The 21228-nt window shown below is 35.4% G+C and overlaps 1 protein-coding gene and 1 long non-coding RNA gene across 9 annotated transcripts in view; one reads left to right on the top strand and one right to left on the bottom strand.

Annotated features, from left to right (window-relative positions):
* Positions 1–21228, bottom strand: part of LOC117330696 (adenosylhomocysteinase-like 1) — a 115565-nt gene that overhangs the window by 69520 nt on the left and 24817 nt on the right. For 3 of the 7 annotated variants that reach the window (XM_033889141.1, XM_033889147.1, XM_033889146.1), the window contains exon 2: positions 16984–17083. In XM_033889141.1, the coding sequence (XP_033745032.1) occupies positions 16984–17083 (100 nt within the window). Of the gene's footprint in view, positions 1–679; positions 1573–16983; positions 17084–17207; positions 17244–21228 lie in introns of those variants that run through there. The other 4 variants (XM_033889142.1, XM_033889145.1, XM_033889143.1 and 1 more) reach the window with 4 other exon arrangements.
* The window catches only part of LOC117330697, a 42334-nt gene that overhangs the window by 8808 nt on the left and 12298 nt on the right, over positions 1–21228 (top strand). The window contains exons 2-3 of one of the 2 annotated variants that reach the window (XR_004533388.1): positions 1738–1820; positions 3411–3481. This is a non-coding gene — a long non-coding RNA (uncharacterized LOC117330697). Of the gene's footprint in view, positions 1–1577; positions 1821–3410; positions 3482–21228 lie in introns of those variants that run through there. The other variant, XR_004533387.1, reaches the window with a different exon arrangement.

Here is a 21228-nt window from a genome sequence, read left to right as displayed (position 1 = left end):
CTAACACAGGGAGTCACTTACATAGGGAGTCACTTACATAATAAGCCACTTACACAGGGAGTCACTTACATAATGAGTCACTTACACAGGGAGTCATATACACAGGGAGTCACTTACATAGAGAGTCACTTAAACAGGAAGTCACTTACATAGAGAGTCACTTACACAGGGAATCACTTACTCAGGGAGTCATATACACAGGGAGTCACTTAGATAGGGAGTCACTTACATAGGGAGTCACTTACATAGAGAGTCACTTACACAGGGAATCACTTACTCAGGGAGTCATATACACAGGGAGTCACTTAGATAGGGAGTCACTTACATAGGGAGTCACTTACATAGAGAGTCACTTACACAGGGAATCACTTACACAGGGAGTCACTTACATAGGGAGTCACTTACATAATGAGTCACTTACACAGGGAGTCCCTTACACAGGGAGTCACTTACACAGGGAGTCACTTACACAGGGTTTCACTTACATAGGGAGTCACTTACATAATGAGTCACTTACACAGGGGGTCACTTACACAGGGGGTCACTTACACAGGGAGTCACTTACACAGGGAGTCACATAGAGTCACTTACAGGGAGTCACATAGAGTCACTTACATAGGGAGTCACTTACACAGGGAGTCACTTACACAGGGAGTCACTTACATAATGAGTCACTTACATAGGGAGTCAACACTCTCCCCTGTTGAGCTGGCGTTACTGGACCTTCTGTCTGCCTGTAGTAGCTGCTGTGTGATGCGTTTGTCCAGCTGTACACTGTGTCGTTTCCTCCCAGCCCTCATCTTAAAGGCCTCCTCCTCCCCCATAGTCATCACTCTCTCCGTCATGTCAAACCGTACCTGGTTCTCAGAAGACTGTTTGCTGTGCAGCTTTTTAGAGAGCATGATGATAGGCGATGTGTTTTTGCGGTTCTCTGATCATTTAATACCAATAGGCACAGCTACGGTCATCAATAATCCGAAGAGTGTGTGAGCTGTATCTATACCTATCTATGTGCCTTTCTCCTTTGCTGTTGTGTATGTACACAGGTATAAACCTGAACTTAATGAGTTTATAACTGTACAATCCAGTACTATCCTCTGTGGGAAGTATTAGAGACTGGCCGGATATTCTAGGTGTATTTCACATACAATGTGTACAACATATACAACAGCTATATGTACTGTTAGTATACTATCACAGAACAAAAATCGTCTGAACTCTTGATCCTGATCCAATCACTTGAACATGCAGCACACGTTACCTGTCCAGTCACAACAATGTTAGACAACAATTGAAATGTCACTCTAAACAAATTAATTTTTCAACCGTAGACCTCAGGTATACAATCCATGAAAACAGTAGAATGATTTAATCATTCATGTGGTACCCAGTCAATTATCACCTGATCACCATACCAGCAGCCACAGAGGATTTATAATTACATACACCGAGGTGCCTATGCTTCTCTAATAAAGCTCAAAGGAGTTTCCCCACCGGATTGTCAAGTCTACAGAGTTACATGAAACTCCTACATCTATACACACAAAACCAACAGTGGTTGCCGTGGATAAGATATCTCATCCCTTGTGTTGTTGTAGGGGATGCCCTATGTTCTATTTATAGTCCATCCCGTGGAAAATGCATGTTAGAAAAGGTTACGTACCAATGTATATAGGAATGGAGAGCCGACTGACTCGGGAGGTACTCTTTAATACATTATATGTGTTATACACACAGTGTGGCCAGTGGCCTACAGGGAGGAAGCAGAAACGTCATCACAGCTGTTTACCCTACTGGACATGTCACCACCACATACCAAGGTACGTCACCGATTTTCTTTGTCATGCTATATACATGTAATCATTTTTATTTGGAAAGGAAATTGTTTCGGTAAAAATATTGAATTTAGCTAACGGCAGATAAACTGTACAACAAATTCTGTGAAATGTAATGATTTACTGTCAAAAGTTGATTATTAATTTTGTTTTCTGTCAAAAACATTGTTTATTAATTCCTTTCTTTATGCAGAACTAAGACGGTCAGCAATGTATATTTTATACAAATCATGGAATTGTCAGTAAAATTGACAGAGGACTATATCTTAGATTTCCATTACTAAGATTTTAGTTTATATATGTGCTAATTAATTTTATACACACATGCATGTATATCACACCCACAAATACAAACTCTGAGCATGCATCGAACTCCATCTTTAATAGCCAATCATGGGAAGACTACATTAATCAAGCACAAGGCATTTATATATGATCAAATTGCATGTTATACACTTCTTATCGCATGCGTATGTACATTTTACATGTAATTTGTTTACTTAAGGACATATGCTACCTAAATATGTTTCATACCTCTGTGGTTTGTGTATTACGGATATATGTTATATCTTACACATTTTACATGTTATTTGTTTACTTAAGTATATATACACATCATAACTCCGTAATTGTGTATACAGCGCAGCAGGATTCATTCTTTTCTTGCTAGTATCAAATGCTCGTTCCTGTTCCTCGTATACTGTATTATACATGTATTTGGCAACCCACTTAGGAACCCCATCCCCCACTAACACCCTCCCTGACCGCCAAAAGAAATTTGTACTCAAGGAGCCAACACATTGCCATTTTTTCTTCAAATGTGAAAATAAATAAATTAATTGATTAATTGAAATTATAATTGATTAATTAATTAATAAATACATAGATAAATTAATCAGACAATTCATTTTTTATCAAATACAATAGATCAGTTATTATCACAAATTTAAGGCGGCATGATAGCCATAATGAAACAACTTTTATTTTGCTCGGCCTTAATATCTCATTAGCAATACACTATATCTGTTGTAGGTCTTAATCGGTGTTTACCTGTGTTTGTAAAACCTACACAATAAACAAGTACAATACTGAAGTACATTTGCACTACTATAAGGAGATTTAGAATCAATCACTACAAATGGGGATTAAAGTACCACGGAGTTCAAATTACAGCAGGAAAAACATACATTATTAAACACCACTAAATCAACCATTGAATTCATTTAAATTAAAACAGTAATTAAATAAGAGGACTCGAAATTACACTGATTATCAACTATATATTCCTGAAATATTCACCAGCACCTGCTAATCAAATTAGCATGTCCATATAATTCAAATGCAATTAAGGGTATCCCCTTAGGCAATCACTGTTAGCAACTCCAAAGCCTAATTAACATACAAAATACAGCACAATTTCTGGTTCTATTTGTTCATTCCTTTTGCCACATTTTTTTTTTTTTTTTTTCACTTTTTTTTATTTGTCATATTGTTTATAAAAGTTCACACCTTTCAAAAGAAAAAAAATCTCCTCACAGCATTTTACATTTGTAGTTTTCCATGTGTATTTCACAGGCAGAGGTTTGTACTAGAAGTCATGAAATGACAGGAATAAAGCCAAGCTGCTGTCTTCAGGATCAAAAAAGGTAGGTGGCTCAACATTGTTTTTATGGAATGATTACCTTATGTATCGTGGGACAGTGGTTACAATCTGAACCTCTAATTGTATGAATATCCCTCAATACCAGATGTGGTATATACCATGGTAAATGTCAGACGGACATAAATTCATGATCATTTCCAAAGAATTTCAGTGTTTGGATCTATATGCTGCTGGTAATGTTCAAGTTAGGGCTTCAGTTCAGGAGAGTAAGGATAAGACCTTGTGTCAGATCTTGAAAAAAAAAATTTGCTAACAATACAGCTTTTACTGACAATTTCATCGATGTTGTTTTCAGTTTCTATAAAATATGTTTTATGTTTAATTTGGTCACAGTGAAACATATATATATAAGGAATCTACAAAGTGCAAGGATTTTTTTCACAAACTACCATATCTCTCCAGCAATAAGCCTGTGTCTCATAATAAGCCTCTGACAAAAAACCCATGGCTTGTAATAAGGCTCTGGTAAATTTTGTAACAAGCCAATGTCTGGTAATAAGCCTATGATTATATACCCATGTCTGGCAAATCCTGACAATAAGTCAATGTCAGGTAATAAGCCTATGACAATAAACCCATGCCTGGAAATCCTGACAATAAGTCAATGTCTGGTAATAAGCCTATGACAATAAACCCATGTCTGGCAATTCTGGCAATAAGTCAATGTCTGCTAATAAGCCTTTGACAATAAACCCATGTCTGGCAATTCTGACAATAAGCCAATGCCTGGTAATATGCCTATGACAATAAACCCATGTCTAGCAATTCTGGCATTAAGTCAATTTCTGGTAAGAAACATATTGTAATAAGCCGATCACTAGCAATAAGTCTCTGACAATAAGCCAATATATATTGTAAAAGCCAACCAATGTCTTCTACAGTTCAGTATAGAATGCTATCTAATTGCCCTGTTAGTAAGCCCTCTTCTTCCTTTGAGCTTTATGTGCTCACCCCCTGGGCTTATTACGTATACAGTGCTAACATTACATGACATAACTGCTCAACTTCAAAATTTAACAACTGGCCAGGTCTACATAGCCAAACAAGACATTGCCATTCCACTCAATCCCTCCAGTCTACTCTACTTTAGTCAGCTTATAAAATTCAACACTAAAGAATTCTGCATTTAAAGAGCATATAAATTGTCTAATCCATCAGACCTTTTAAAAACTTTATTGTAAATATCCCAATTCAAAGAAATCAACTGCAAATTAAATCACCAGTATGCGTTATTATGGAAAATATTGTACCCAGCATTAAACTAGGTACAATTTTATAGGTTATACAGAAATCATTTTTGCCTATTCACTTGAATGTTGAGTCAGAAATGTGAAAACCCATTTGCCGAATGTAACTTTGTACTTTAACGGTAATAGCTGGTTCAGAAATGGTTTGTTTGGTAATTGTTGTAATTTCAAAAGCTAACCTGCTCTTACATGCCTGTACTTACATTCTGAGAACAGAACTTATCATAGCTGTTCAGCTTGATACAGAATTAACCAAGAATTCCTGTCAAATTCATTGAACAAAAACATACCGACAATTTTGCTGGACAAAAAAAAACCACACACACTAACGGTTCTGAAGTTTGATACAGAATTGGTACTGGTTAATTCTGTCAATTTTGTTGGGCAAAAAAAACTTGATTTTAGTTTGATACAGAATTGACAAATAGGTATTTCAGCCAACTTGACCACAAACTAAATCATGACTGAAGACTCGGTATGTTGAAGAATGATGACCGAGAATCTGACCCGAGCTGACCTACGTACAAATGGTATATTTACACATTCACCAATGACAAACAAACAATTGCTGATCGAAACATAAATAGTGCAATAAGAATTCATCAGCAACAATGGAAGTCTAACCTATTACATCAATGACAAATATATTTTTCAATCCAGTCCTGCATACAACCTGTAATGATGTATAAAAACGACAAATAAATTTTTCAATCTAGTCCTGAATAAAGCCTGTAATGATGTATAAAGAACTCATAACGGCCCCCAAAGAAGATTACACAGACAATGCATATTTCCGATTTATAACCCATTACTCAAACCAAACTGGTACAAAATTTATTTGAATGTCTACGGAATTCTTTTTTTTATTACAAAGTTTTGTGATAAATCAATAGAAGCAAGCTGAATTTTGAATGTTATATACCAAGAAGGTGGGCGATTTACATGAAACTATCAATCACATATATAGTATATACAATCTTTTCATGTGAGAAAGCGTTCTCCTTTTGGATTAGGAACGCTCTAACGCACCTGAATATCTCCTAGGAGCTGAAACTCCTTGTTACATATTCATTGGAAACTATTAAAAAGTCAGTAGAGAATGTATTAGGGTAGAGAATATTTACATTTTACATACATATATAAATGACATTTGTGTGTAAACTGTCACATATCTAGCCTCTTTACAATGGATTTAATTCTACCACAAGAAGTGTTCAATTGTCAGAAACAAGTCCTGGGATCTGTGAATGTCTGCACTACTTGTGAATGTAAATGTTTGTATGTAAGCCTGCATGTGTCTTTGAAATCACTTACAGCCCATATATCTGGGTGACATACAGGACCGTTCAATCTAATTCTCTGATAACTTCAAATAGAGCGAAGATTTACAGTCAATAATATGCCAAGTATGGTCATCTTACCAACAGATTTGACTCATAAACTATTCTTTCAATTCTGTTAGACCTTTTTTAATGCATTGTTATCTTGATTTTCAAAAGCAGGATACACCTTTTAAGGTATGGACTTTTGTGAGTTCAGAAATGTCTAAGACCTCGGACAGTCTACCACTCAAATATACAGGTAACTATTTGTTACAAGAATGAAATCCAATTTTTGGTCTTAGTGTAAAAGTTTAGTACTGTATTCATCCTTAAATACGCCCCTCCTCTAGTGTAAAAGTTTAGTACTGTTTTCATCCTTAAATAAGCCCTCTCCCTTAGTGTAAAAGTTTATTATCAAGCTTGTGGAGGGTTTATTACTTATGAAGAGGGTTTATTTGTGGACAAGGGCTCATTTTTGGGCAGGAGCTAATTTGTGGGCAGATGATAACATGTTGACAGGGGCTTACATGCAGATGAATATGGTTAAACAAAAGAGTACCAAAATCCTTTGAGTAAAATTGAAATTTAAGTTTGACTTCAAAGCTATATATTTCAAAATTTATTCAACACTATGCAAATAAAATGCTGCAATTTTCTAGCATCATAAAAAACACTTCAACAGAGAAACATGCCAGTTCATGAGATTTATAATATATGACCTCTTTTCTATAGGAATACAGAAGTAGTTTATATCCAACTTCTGAAACTTATTCTACTATAAATCATCAACCATTGCCTATAAACTCTGGTTTCTCTCTCGACTTCAAACGGACACAATTACTTCACCTATGACCTCATGTCAAAGGTAAATTTTCTTCAACATGAATCAAATACTTAATCAAATTTTTAAACCAAGGATTTTGTTGAAAAACCCCTTACTTATCAAATCTTAATGAAAATTTCACAGACATCATGCTTGATTTATGGTATTTAACCCAACCAGGCATCAACAAATTCTAAGAAAATTTATAATCTAGATTTTATATTACTTTTAGTTAATATATGAGCAAATTTTGTAATTACCCAGTTACTTGCCAATAGGAAAATTTTTTGAAGATTAAAAATAATAAGCATGTCCATTTTAACAAAAATTTTCAAATCCATAAAAATCTAAATTTACTTCACAGGGTGTCTTGAATCAATTAAACAAGAGGCCCAGAGGGCCTGTATCACTCACTTTGATAGGTTTATTTTGGTTATTTTGGTTTATTTGAGCAAACATCAAAATAATGTTTATGTTCCATTTGCTAATTGCTTTATTTAATTTGTTGATGTATGATTATGTTGTGGGGATCTCAACTGCTTCAAAGATATAACCCTTCGGACCAGGTGAGCTAAAACTCACGGTAATTCAAAGTTTTACATAGGAATATCAAAATATGGTAAAAAGGGGTTTGAAATAAAGAATTACAAAATAATTTATACTTTAAGAGTTCAGCAAGCTAAAAGTCAGAACAAACATGAACAAAATTTTAAAAGAGAGGCGTCTTAGGGTATGGTTTCTGGTTACAGGGAGATAACTCTTTACTCGGTTCTCGTAACAATGCCAATGGGAAGACTGCACATGTTAAAATTCTAATACCTCCTTAAAGAACATTGATAGACTTAATTTTGACAAACTACTGTAGTTACTTAAAACTACATATATGTAAAGTTTCCTCTCAGTTTTTCTGCCAATCTATTTGGATTCATAAATTAAAACAGTTAGAAAATGCCTTTCAGCCATGAATGATCTACAGTTTAACAGGTATTCAAGTCCAGCAATTAGGCCATGCCTGGTAATAAGTAATAAGCATTGTACTGTAAAATCAGTAGAGAGTCTGTGAAACTGTACACATGCACCTTCTTATTGCAGAAGTAATCAAATGTGACCATTGACCCTTGACCCTTGACCCTTTAACCCTGACTCAGATGACCACCAAAACATTATCAGGTGCATGCAGAACTTGATTTAAAGATACTATGGTGTAAATATGAACCAAATCTATAAGGGAGCTCATTAAATATCTACTGCCAAATCGTTTTATCTTTTTTATAGCCGAGGGGGAGATTCTTGATCCTTTATCACTGACCAATGTCCACCAGCATTTTTATCTGTTGAAGAACTTGATGTCATAATCCTATGATGCAAACCCAAGATATGTCATTGATTCAAAACGGGCGAGGAGATAACAAAGCTATATGTATACCATAATATTTAAATGTAAACTTTATTCTTTATCTACAACTAGAGGCGCCCAGGGGGTCAGCCCCATCATTTGTACAATTTTGAGTCCCCTACCCATAGGGATGCTTCTGACCAAATTTGGTGAAATTCCGATCAGCGGTTATGAAGAAGAAGTCAAATAAGTCAATTGTTGACGGACGGACGGACGGACGGACGACGGACGACACGGTATGGCATAAGCTCACCTTGGTCCTTCGGACCAGGTGAGCTAACAAATGAAACAAGTTATAAATAATATCAATCACTTGTTGGACTGGATGGAAGCAGTGGGAGAAAACCAGAGTACCTGGAGAAAACTAACGTGGTAGGGCAGCTAGGTTAATTAATACCCCATACATTTTCATGACCGGTTAGAGAATCAAACCCTGGCCGCCTTAGTTAATGGCGAGTGTATTACCCCTGTGTCACCCAACCATCCGATAGTAAGAGAGTAAATACACAAAACATGTATCATTTATGTAGGGTGTCTGTTTATTGCAAGATAGTAATGTGATATTTGTTATTTTGTTAGCAAATTTGCTGAACAAACATGAGTGGGCTTATTCCAAGGAATAGGCTTATTGCCAGATACCTAAAGTATTTATCTTATTATTTATTTTATTTTACTTTTCAATGGTACATGTCATTCCCCAGAAAAAAGATACATCAGATAGATAAATATGGTATTTATCTTAGGTGTAATAGAAAGTCTAATAAACATTTCTAGTCCAATATGGGAAACATAACTTGATGGAAGGGAGGTAACTCCTCATGACTGTCAACAATCATTTTCTGAACCTACATTTTCTTAACTGGGAATATATATGCATGAAATATTTTATATCATTTATGATCTTTTAATTATTAAAAGACTCTTGAATGAATATGAAATAACACACAAAAAATGCAAGAAAACCCATAAACTTTTAGTATTCAAATATACATCACATAAAGCCTCTTAATTACCCTTGTATATACTAATTATAATTTACTGTAAATACTCATTATAATAAACTGTAAATACTTAACATAATTTGTATTCTTTTCTCAATTCTTATGCCAACCTTTCTATAAATTAAGAAACATTCGGAAATGTTACCAAGCTTGGAAGTGGAGATGTTACTAAAGGGAAGTAACTCTTCTTATCTTACCGCATGTGGGTTAATGTTGCGTCCCGTTTTGTTGCTCATTAGTGTATTCATGTAAAATATACATTGTTGTACATTGTTGCAACTTGTACATTCCAATGACGTCACATTGTTTACAGATCCCGCGTTGTGTCTGCACTGCCTGACACGAAGGCTTCATTCTGTGTTTTTTTTATGTTTTTGTTAGTTTTCTGATAATTCAATTGATCAGGTATGATTAATCAACCCCAATCAATATGAGGTGTGATTGTAATTTTAAGTTTAAACCACATGTTGCGAAAAATACTTCAACTTTCACTTTGTCAGTGCATTCGTGATCGCAGCTTCGATCGGCTGTCATGGCAACGACGAGGACGGTGGTTTCATCACAGTGACGAATTTACAAACTTGCATGTGTACAGCCGAAAACTTCTAACTATACCTTATGTCTTTGAAAATCATCTGTAAATAATTAATTGAATTAATTACGATCCATTGCATTCGTTTATTTACGTTTGTTCGTTTCTATATGCCGATTTCGATACTTAAAACACTGAAGAGTTCCAATATTGGAGAATGAACATTAACACTTGCTCTATGAATCGTCCTAGAGCACCCGACTATCCTAAATCAATACTTATGAAACAGGTACGAGCGTGAAGGTAATTGTATGAGAGCAACGAAAAGTGCTGTACATTCTTACGAAAATGACAAACATCGTCAAAATTACTTCAAAAGTAGTCAATTAATCGGCATTTCTTCAATTAACACCAGTTTATAGCGCCGTTATGTAACCATACTTGAATAAATAGAAGAATGTACAGCACTTTTTCTCGGTTTCTTAGCACCATGAATAAGTGTATCATATTTGTTTGTACGACAAAATACGTTGGTCGGGTGCTCTGGCCATATTTACCGACCAAGTGTTAATGTAGTCCTTCGTGCCGGTCACGTGACCACGCGAGAACACGAGGAACGACGAAAACATCCCGATAAAGACGTTGGACACCTAACAATAAAATCCGATCAAAAAAACAAACAGAACTAACCGGGAAATCATTAAATATTGAATTTATATTAAAACATGATGTTTTTTGTTCTTTTTAATTATAAATGCAACATTAACCCACATGCGACATGAGTGAACTTAACTTCTTGAAGGCAGATTTCTTTCTTTTATATATATATATATAAACCTTTTTAATCAATTCTTTATTTATATGCTTTACTATTTTCATGGTTTTTTTTTTTTAAATAGATCAATATTAACTTTTATTGAATTATTGTTTTCCTGCTTTCAGCTTTAGTAGGTACATGCACTGCTTTTAAATCCAGGGACTAAGAAAGACATTATTTATATATCTGGTTAAATCCTGATACATGTAAAATTCATAAAATAAAAAGTATTCATCACACAATTCATTAAAATATTGCCACTTTTCTTGCAAACTTCTTGATGTAGGAATGGTGATGCCAGAGTCGACAAAATAGCAACATCTTGCTTACGCTCCATCATCACAACGCGACAAAAGATAGAAATAATTCCGATTTAATTTCCATTAATTTCCAAATAAAAAAAATTAAAATTAATGAACACACTAAATGAACATTTGTTGGGTGTTTAATAGTGGAGTTGGAAAAATTTCAAAAACTGAACACAAACAATTTTACGAGTTTTGAGGTGGTACACTGACGCTCCTACTGACAGAACAGCATTAGCTCATTATAGTAACGAATGTCAGTGGTGACATCAAAATGACTTTGCTAGATATAACAAGGGCCTGTCTAGATTTCCTAATTAATATGCATAATTCATCAACATCATCATTAATTAGGCTTAAACTACACTTACCTCTATCAGAATCTGCAGCATCCATGTTGTATTTTTGTATAATGAATTTAAAAGCAGAGCTGAAACAACACCTCTACGATAACACTGCTAACATCTATAAATTTTATTCCCAACAATCACTTACTTATTGTCATTTAACCTATTCACCTGTGGCAGATTTATGACAAGCAGTAATATTCAGACGGATGAGTTTTTATTTGCACGTTTATACAATGTCGGATTTCATTCACATGCCGATTTGATGAGCCACTTAAACAGGTCCAATGTAGGTCAATAGATTTTTACTACTGTTTTAATTTTTCACCTAGATTCAAACATATTGGGGTTGTTTCAACAATTGATTTTTTTTCAATTCTTCATTTAAGCTTTAAGATAGGCTCTTTAGATCATTTTAACAAAGGACTTTTTGTTCGTTCTAGTTGTAGATTCAAATGGCTTGGAAGTGTTTTCAAGCAGATTTTAACAGATTTTTTTTTTTTTTTTATTTATTCAAGATTCAAACACCTTGCTTCGGATTGTTTCTCAAGATCAATTTTTACCTGTTTTTTTTTTTTTAACACTCTTAAATTCTCGATTCCAAATTGTCTTGATATCAAATTGAGATCCACATAAATCTGGGATTTACTTTTCCGTTTTAATTCTAAATTCAAACTTTGGTTTGGTTTATTTTGTTTAACGTCCTATTACCAGCCAGGGTCATTTAAGGACGCGACAGGTTTTGGAGGTGAAGGAAAGCCGGAGTACCCGGAGAAAAACCACCAGCCTATGGTCAGTACCTGGCAACTGCCCCACGTAGGTTTCAAACTTCCAACCCAGAGGTGGAGGGCTAGTGATAAAGTGTGGGGACACCTTATATATAACCACTCGGGCACCATTTCCGGATTTCATTCGATCAATTTAAACCAGTAATTTTTTATAATAGTGTTGGTTAGAACTATTTTTGGTAGGTAGATATTAAGTGGGATTTTGTTAACAACATTTTTTTAAGGTAAATTTAGAACAAGTAAGTTAGTCATATTGTCACGTGTCATTATAAATACCACATACAACTACCCTGTATCAGTATTAATAAACATGGCATTCAATGTGTCATGAACATCAGCTTAATAACAATTGGCTGGTGTTTAAATGGTGATGACCTAACAATATCCTAGTCAAGACTTAATTCTAACATTTCATATGAACACATCAAGAACTTTTCAATTTTACATGCCAAGTGAAAAATTCTGAAAATTCCTCTCATAATCTCACATGAGATGGATACTCACATCAAACTCTCACATTTGTAGGTTAAAACTTGTACTGCTGGCTCTTTCCTGTGAATTATGCAGGAAATTCAAACTTGCTATCCTATAACTTAAATATCAGAATTGATTAGTTGATATCAAAATAAAGAACAAAAATTAAAAAAAAAAATTCCTTTTAAAAGTATGTGATTATCTCCCCTTTGACCATATAATAAATGTAGCCTTAGCTTACACTGTATATGTGTAATATACCTTGTTAAAGTGTAATTAGTACAGGGAAACTTCCATAACACCTCCACAACAAACCAGGCATAAATTGTTGTCATCGAAAATCATGACAATACAACAATAATGAGAGGTAATGAGGCAACATCAAACTAGAAAATAACGCATGAAAGGTTCACAATGTCCCTACCAACACGAACATGTTCTATCCATGGGACGAGGTCATTGTTAGCAGCTTTCAATAACTTGTATCCACAAATAAGTGAATATTTCTGTTTTTTTGCTTTTTTCGACACTTTGAATATATTTAACAAATGTGTATGTCTAATATCTAATCTTAAACTTTGTTAACTTCTCTGTCACCGTATCAAGCATCAATAATGAACACTCCATATAGATAAATAGATTTATTATTTTTGGGACCATTTGTAATACAAGACCATGTATAATTTATAAATTTAAATGATACAAAAATGTTATATATATATATATGCAAAAAATGCATGATAGCAATATTAAAACATGTAAATTGTTTCCAAATTCCATCAATTTAATAAAATACTTAAATTATGCATATGATTTTAAAAAGAGCTATTTGATAATAAAAGACAAAATGTTTTAGCAAAAAAATAATTAGGAAAATATCTTAGCAGTGTTAACTGACTTTTAAACATCTAAGTCCTGAATTACATATTGTCCATGGCAATCATCTTTTACTTTATTCCAAAATTTTGAAATCTAAAACTAAAACAACTTTTAATTAAAAATAATAAAATTCAGACAAAGAAGTACAAAATATTTGCAATTATTATTTTTTTCTTCTCAAAAGCTAACCAGACTTAAACCTCTCTGGTTTAGTACGAGACTTAAACCTCTCTGTTTAGTAATGTTGCCCCTTAGGTGTGTAGGACATTCACTTATGTCTATGTCCATTTCCCTGTCTATCACCTGACAGTGTCAACAACGGCATCCCCATCCAATCATCAAAAGGGCACTATACATTATTTTGAAATCTGTCACTAGGACACTGCGGTCAAGCCCATCACCATTAGGACATTACATACAGTGACGTCACAACTGACCTATAAATTTCAGTACCAGGCATTATGAATGCAATGACGTCATTAAATCTCGAACTCAGTAACTCTAGAACGATTATTATGCCGTGAATTCACAAGCTTTTTAATGTAATTGTGTAAGTTTATATCGAAATGATTTTAAATGTTGTACATAAACACTTTTTATGGTTTATTTTTATTTCAGAATGAAACACTAGCATACCTTTCTAGCGTACAATGTATGCAGCAGGGATAATATGAGCTCTGATGAGAGTAATAGAAGGCTGAAATACTAGTTTTTTTTAAAATGTTTTCTGTGGGAAATTATTAAGTTAATGACATTACAACACAACATATATGGAAAGTCTTGAATCAGATTTTAGCTGGAAATTATCACCATTTGATTTCGTTTCAAAGCATGATGCAAATACATAATGCTAGTTAAGGGCACCTATCAAATTGTCAGTAGAATTGGTGATATGATCTGAAAAGATAACAGTAAACCTAAGGCAAATTTGTACTGTTGATCAAATGCTGATGTGGCTAATGAATCTGTATGCAGATTTTATCTGTCAAATTATGTAAAAATTTCTCAAACATATTCCAAACCAGCCTGTCACATCGGAACAGATTACCATATTAACACACCCAGTAAATATATTGGAGAATATATTAACCACTTTATGCATATATTTATTAGGGTTCCAAATTTATACATGGACTAAAACAACAGACAGCATTGATTTGTGCACTTAGGTGAACTGATCAGGGATTTCTACCGACGTAGTTGATGGCATAAGAACATCAAATGTTATAGTATCAATGCAGATGATTAAACTCAGACAAAATATTTTCTCCAAACAATAGATATGTCACTGAATACATCTCCCAATGTCAATCCATTGAGGAAACTTCATTTGTTTTACAACAATTGTGAAACCAGTCACATCAACTTTATTGATCAGTGATCACTCGATCTTTTTGGCCCGGATGGGAGTGTGCAAGCTAAGGGTCTTACTTCGGAGGAATCCAAAGTACAGTACTCGCAGAAAACCCAACAGATTATCCTCAAAAACCGATCTTATATGTCACATGAATTGAACAAAACAAAAAAAATCTGTTTTTATATCAAAAGATCACGGCTGCCTACGAAGTGTAGAAATCTCTTCAAGCAATAGAGCTTTCATTTTTTTGAATTCCCGAGAGATAAAAAGCCTTCTTGAGAAAAAGCGTATAAGCCTACATGGCAAAGGAAATGATCGGGAGACTACTCTGAATTCCCAACTGCTTCACAAGGGCTGTACTCCAGGAAGCAGACTGATCCCAAAACCATCATCAATGTTGAGTTACACCTATGGCTGAGTATATTCGAACATCACCATTAAAAGCTTTAGCTGTAAACAGAAATGGCTACCCTCTAAATCTTATAGTTATGTGGATGTAAAATGGTACATCATAAAGACAAGAAACCAATGGCAATCCCGGAATCTGATGTTCTGTCTTAACGATCTGACAGAGCCTCTAGCTAAGGGTAGAATATATACATGGCATTGTCTGGCCGTTAAATCTAGAGTCTCTTAATACAAACACAAACAAAGAGTGCTCCAGAATTTATATATATCTATGTTCGTTATGTCGGTTGATATAAGGAAACTACATGTAGAAACCAGTTTTTCTATTTAAATATATTAGCATTCCTTATGTCTGGGGTGACTTTTCAATCCCCAACAGATTTCTTACTGGTCATTTGCATGGGAAACTATCCTTCGTTTCAACAAGAAGACAGCTTAATCAATAAGATAATGAAAATCTATTAAGCACAATGCATGATACTAGTGACATTTATAGAGACAGGAAGGATTCAGACAAATATGTCTTAAGATCTTAGGCTGAGGATTGTGAATAAAGAGTATCGAAGACATGCAATATCAGAGTCGACATTATTCCAAGACGTTATCAACATTCACCATCCCATTAATAGATTGGTCTATGTTGTTCAGGCTATACCAGGATACAGGGTAACACACAACCTGATGTTTGGTACACTTCAGGGTGGGGAAGATAGGGGATGTGTGCTGGTACACCTGGGTGGGGTAGGCAGGGGACAGGATGGGGGCTGATACACCTGGGGTGGGGTAGGCAGGGGACAGGCTGTGGGCTGGTACACCTGGGTGGGGTAGGCAGGGGACAGGATGGGGGCAGATACACCTGGGTGGGGTAGGCAGGGGACAGGCTGGGGGCTGATACACCTGGGTGGGGTAGGCAGGGGACAGGCTGGGGGCTGATACACCTGGGGTGGGGTAGGCAGGCAGGGGACAGGCTGGGGGCTGATACACCTGGGGTGGGGTAGGCAGGCAGGGGACAGGATAGGGGCAGATACACCTGGGTGGGGTAGGCAGGGGACAGGCTGGGGGCTGATACACCTGGGTGGGGTAGGCAGGCAGGGGACAGGATAGGGGCAGATACACCTGGGTGGGGTAGGCAGGGGACAGGCTGGGGGCTGGGGGCTGATACACCTGGGTGGGGTAGGCAGACAGGGGACAGGATAGGGGCAGATACACCTGGGTGAGGGCAGGAAGGAACAGGGTGAGGACTTTTACACCAGGGGTGGGGGCTCCTGGTATATTAGGAGTGGGGCAGGAAGATACAGGGTGGTTGGGGCTGGTTGTCAGCAGCGAAACAGGCAGGGAACAGAATGGGTGTTGGCATACCAGGGTTAGGGACAGGCAAGGGCCGGGTGAAGTTTGGTACATAAGGAATGGAGAAGGCTGCAGGGACCCAATGAAGGATGGTATACCTGGGGTGGGGCAGGCTTGAGGGGCATGGTACACAAGGGGAAGTTGTATGGATATATATACTCAATACTGTTACACCAGAAAAGGGAAATTTCATTTGAAACCATACAGAAGCAATCATATAAACATCCATGCAACTTCTAGCAGCCAAACCAAGACTAGACCAACACAATGGGAAAAAGTCTTCAGCCAAATATAACACAATTCAAAAACATTCCAACAATGCCAAAAAAAAGCCGTGACAAAATTCAACAAGAGGAGGTATAAAGCTAGACCGTAGGCCAAACCAATGTACTAGACCAAGCAGAGAGAACAAGATACTTGAGTGTAATAAGTGTGGTCGTACCTGATGTATACTTACTGGAGCTGTTACTGTCCGTGGATGATTGGGACATTGAACGGCTCCGTAACTTGTTACGTCCAGGGGTCAAGTTGTACTTGATTTCCTGTCAATGAAATGAGACACTTGTAAAAATAAATAAACATAAAACATACTTACATTAATTGAAGACACTGATGAAGAGAATTTTGTCCATAATAATTAATGTCTGAAGACACTGTTGTTGCTACCTTTTGCGACTCTGAGAACATGCTGGACAAGTATTGAGAAGACACCAGAGTATCATGATTAAATATATATATACGATATCTGTCATAGCTCCAGGTCATGCATTATGACAGGTCACAAAAGGAATGGAAGAAGAAAACGCAGATTTGGATTTAAATATAGTAACCTTGGAGGCATATACTCCTTGATATAGAAAGCTTATAGTGGGTTGAGTACCATCTATAAATAAACTTAAAGGCAACTGTTCAGTATCTAAAATTGTAAATTGATTCATCTTTTGGACAATTTGTGGGTGTATGTAAATTTATGACAAAATCCAACTAACGAAATGTTTTTAACAAACATTATCTACAAGATAAGCAAAAGTTGTAGCCCTTTATCAGACGAAGATAAAAAGTTCAATTTCACATGCAACCTTTCAAGCTGATATGATTGTAAGCTGACAAACAGTAACCTTATAATTAGGAAGGACCTCTTGCTTGCTGCAAGTAACTTAAAACTCCAATCTAACATATCCTGACATAAACTGATTTATGGGTAATCGTATTGAACACTACAAATGAAATCTTTGCATGTGAAGCTAGATATCGTTGTGACCTCTCAATAGATCTACAGTTGAACTTGATTTCATACTTCACACTGTATTAAATGCATCAGGTGTCTGACATTGGAATCAATAATCAAACAAGCAGATTTGAAGACAAGCATGGGCGATTATTGTGTATAAATATAATTATCATATAGAATAATATACAATGAAATCTGTCTAAATGACACTGATAAAGTGAAAAAATTCACTTTTAATTGAAGGTAATTATATTATCCATGCAGTTGAGTGTCACGAGATAACATCTCTACCACAAAATATAAACTTGTAGTTTACAACAAAACTTAATTCCCAGCTGTCATTGACCCTGCCAGTAAATTTAAACATCAGAATGACACCAAGATAGATATTAATATATATGTACATATGTCAGGTTGTTGGATATCAAGCCATGCCTAAGCAGATTTTGACAAGTTAGCTGTCAAGAAAATCTTTCATTTCAGTCTATGGTCTTGGGTCAGTAGACACAAACCAAATTAATTCATACTGCGGTGACATTTGTCAGGCAAACCTGGGGCATCATCCTCCTTAATGTGACTTAGTACTATAACCTTGAGCATTTCAGTTAGACATGCACCTAGCATATCTCTATCACCCACAGCAACAAGAACTGTCCTCAGTCTAGCGAAAATATCAGCACATAAATAATTTTTGTTTACAAATATTTCAAAAATTAATATATTACTCCTTATTTACATAAATCAAAAGGCAATTTTTTTTTCTGTGTCTATGATTTTATTTTGTGTTCTGTACCCGATAAATACAAATGCAAGACCTGAAAGTAAACTCCAAAATATTTTTTTTTAAATAATAATATCTTAATTGGTCTCATAGTAAGCAACTGCATTAAGTCAAATTTTGTTATGACAACTTCATGAAATAAAATGATAAACATGTTGGTATATATATAATACATCTTTTTAACACTGGTTCAAGGTAAAACCTACCAACCCCTGATTTTGATAGTATACCTGTCCTAAACCATGTGTTGTTTATGAGTTTACAGTCTGGGTGAGATTATATAAATTGATCATATATTATACATCAAAATGTCAATTTGACCAAACAGTAATTAGACAACAATCTTCAAGACATATGGATTTTCTCTTTTGACAGGGTAGATTAATCAATAAATGATCTATTATGATTTTAAATTACCTTAATGATGTATGAATTGATTTGATAGAGTGCAATGTGAGAGATAAAGAGAAACGAAAGAATCTTAATTGAAATATTTGTAATTACATAACCAGCTAGCATATCATACAAGAAAAGCAATTATCATCAAGTTTCTGCTAAAATACCGCAAGCCCTATGTGACATGAATGTCTCAATCACAAATTCATACTTGAACATCTATTTAAGTCTCAAACTAATTATGGTAAGAGTAAATCTATATTTGAATATTGATTGCTGAAAAATGTGGACATGTTATGATTCATAACTGGTGAACCAACAACACATATCTACAAGGCATGATGCCAAGTCTACAGTATTTTCAAGGTGTTTCTAAAAAGACAGTAACAAACTTACATTTCAAAGTGCCACCTTTTTAATCTAGCAATTTTACACAGTTGTAATTATAGTGTAAATCCACTTTGGCACCATTGTGAATTGAATCCATTATGCAGTTGCTAAGATATCAAGCTCACAGTAGTGCCAGACAACCTACACTAATGACAAAGGATTTTCAATCTAATCCATCTACAGTATATAACGCTTGATCTGCAGTTAAAAATTTCTATTGGCTGATTATTTTAAGTGCGACCTTGATATTATGTAATTATTTCACTAGTATGGAAAATATTTGTCTATGTGTACATATATCTTGGGGAATTTGAGTTTTGCATAAAATCAAATTTTATAGTCATATTTGGAGTTATGGCCCTTGTTCCACTACTAATACTACTCCGCACAATATTTCAACTGGTTGGTACACATATGATATCCAACAATTAACCCTAGTTCTACTCCTAACAGGCCCTTTTGACCTTTTACAGGTAGATTATAAAAAGGGTACATGGGACTGAATTTCCCAGGTCAACATTATGTTCAAAACAAGTTTTAAATTACAATTTGTGGTTACCGTAAATGATATATCTAATGCAGCGTATCCACAATACTGAAATATTAGAAAGTTCTATAGACCTATACATGGATTTATCCCATCAACAATTCAATCACAACCGCATCTAACACACAGTGGCGATTGGTAGTCACGATATCAGTTGAATTATTCATCAAATTTTTATACAGGTATGGTATTGATATGGAGTCTGAACAAAACTATTGGTCACCGTCCTTATTGAGAAACATGAGGACAACCCCTCAGGCTGCTGAGAATTATCAAGGCTATCTTGATAACCTGAGGTCAAATCACACTTCAGTCAACAACACTGTATTTCAGAATCCTGTTTCACACAACAAACTCTCGACTATTGTTTGATTATTTAATTGTAACAATTTATTTTTTTTATAGAGAGCTGATTATACAGCAAGGCTAAATGACAAACAACATCTTTAAATATAGGTAAAATTGGGTCCATAGCTAGGAAAGCATTACAGAATTTAAGGCGAAAATTTTAGTTAAATAAACTTCCTTAATTTCTATAATGCTTTTTTAATGGAAAATATTAAGTTATGGAATTTCCTTCAGTTCAGAATGGTCATATGATGTCATACCTTTATAACAAAAGGTCATATAGGGTCATACCAGGGTCAAACTACAATATCGACTCATTGACTTCTGATCGCCATTGTCATGTATGGTTATAGGCAAGTATAGTCATGTCTAAGTACAGCAAGCATGTTATTATTACACAATTTTGTGGAGTATTAGTAATTGCACAGAACTGAGAATTACCTGTAAGTGAGATGGAAAAGTGTTGAAAATAAGTTTTGTATGACTTAATGTATACACTTAATTTATCTTAAAGCAATTGCAAAACAAGTTATACCAACTTTTAAAATATACGGATAGAAGTTTTTTTTTCAGCATTTTCAGCCCCAAAAAGTACCTGCGCAAATGGCACTGGTGCGCAAATGACACTGGTGCGCAAATGGCACTGGTGCGCAAATGACACTGGTGCGCAAATGACACTGGTGCGCAAATTACACGAGTTTTTACGGTAATAACTCTTCAGCTTGTTGGCCAGGATGCACATGAGCTCGAGGGGTCTTAATGTGGAAATCCACCATGGTGGGCATGTGCTTTCCACATACCATCAACTCTAGCCCCCAAATGTGGTACCACTGTACCACATGCACCCAACGACCTTTTCAGCTGAAGATGACCAAGTTAAAGAGTAATGTTCCATTAGGGGTTGGTCTGTATGATATCAATCCAGTGGTGGCTGATAGGCCTCTCAGGCACAGAAACAGCTCCCAAAGGGTAGGCATATAGAACACAAGGTATC

Source organism: Pecten maximus, chromosome 7, assembly GCF_902652985.1.
Source record: "Pecten maximus chromosome 7, xPecMax1.1, whole genome shotgun sequence".
In the NCBI taxonomy this organism is placed as follows: Eukaryota; Metazoa; Mollusca; class Bivalvia; order Pectinida; family Pectinidae; genus Pecten; species Pecten maximus.
This window is presented reverse-complemented; position numbering and strand designations above follow the sequence as displayed.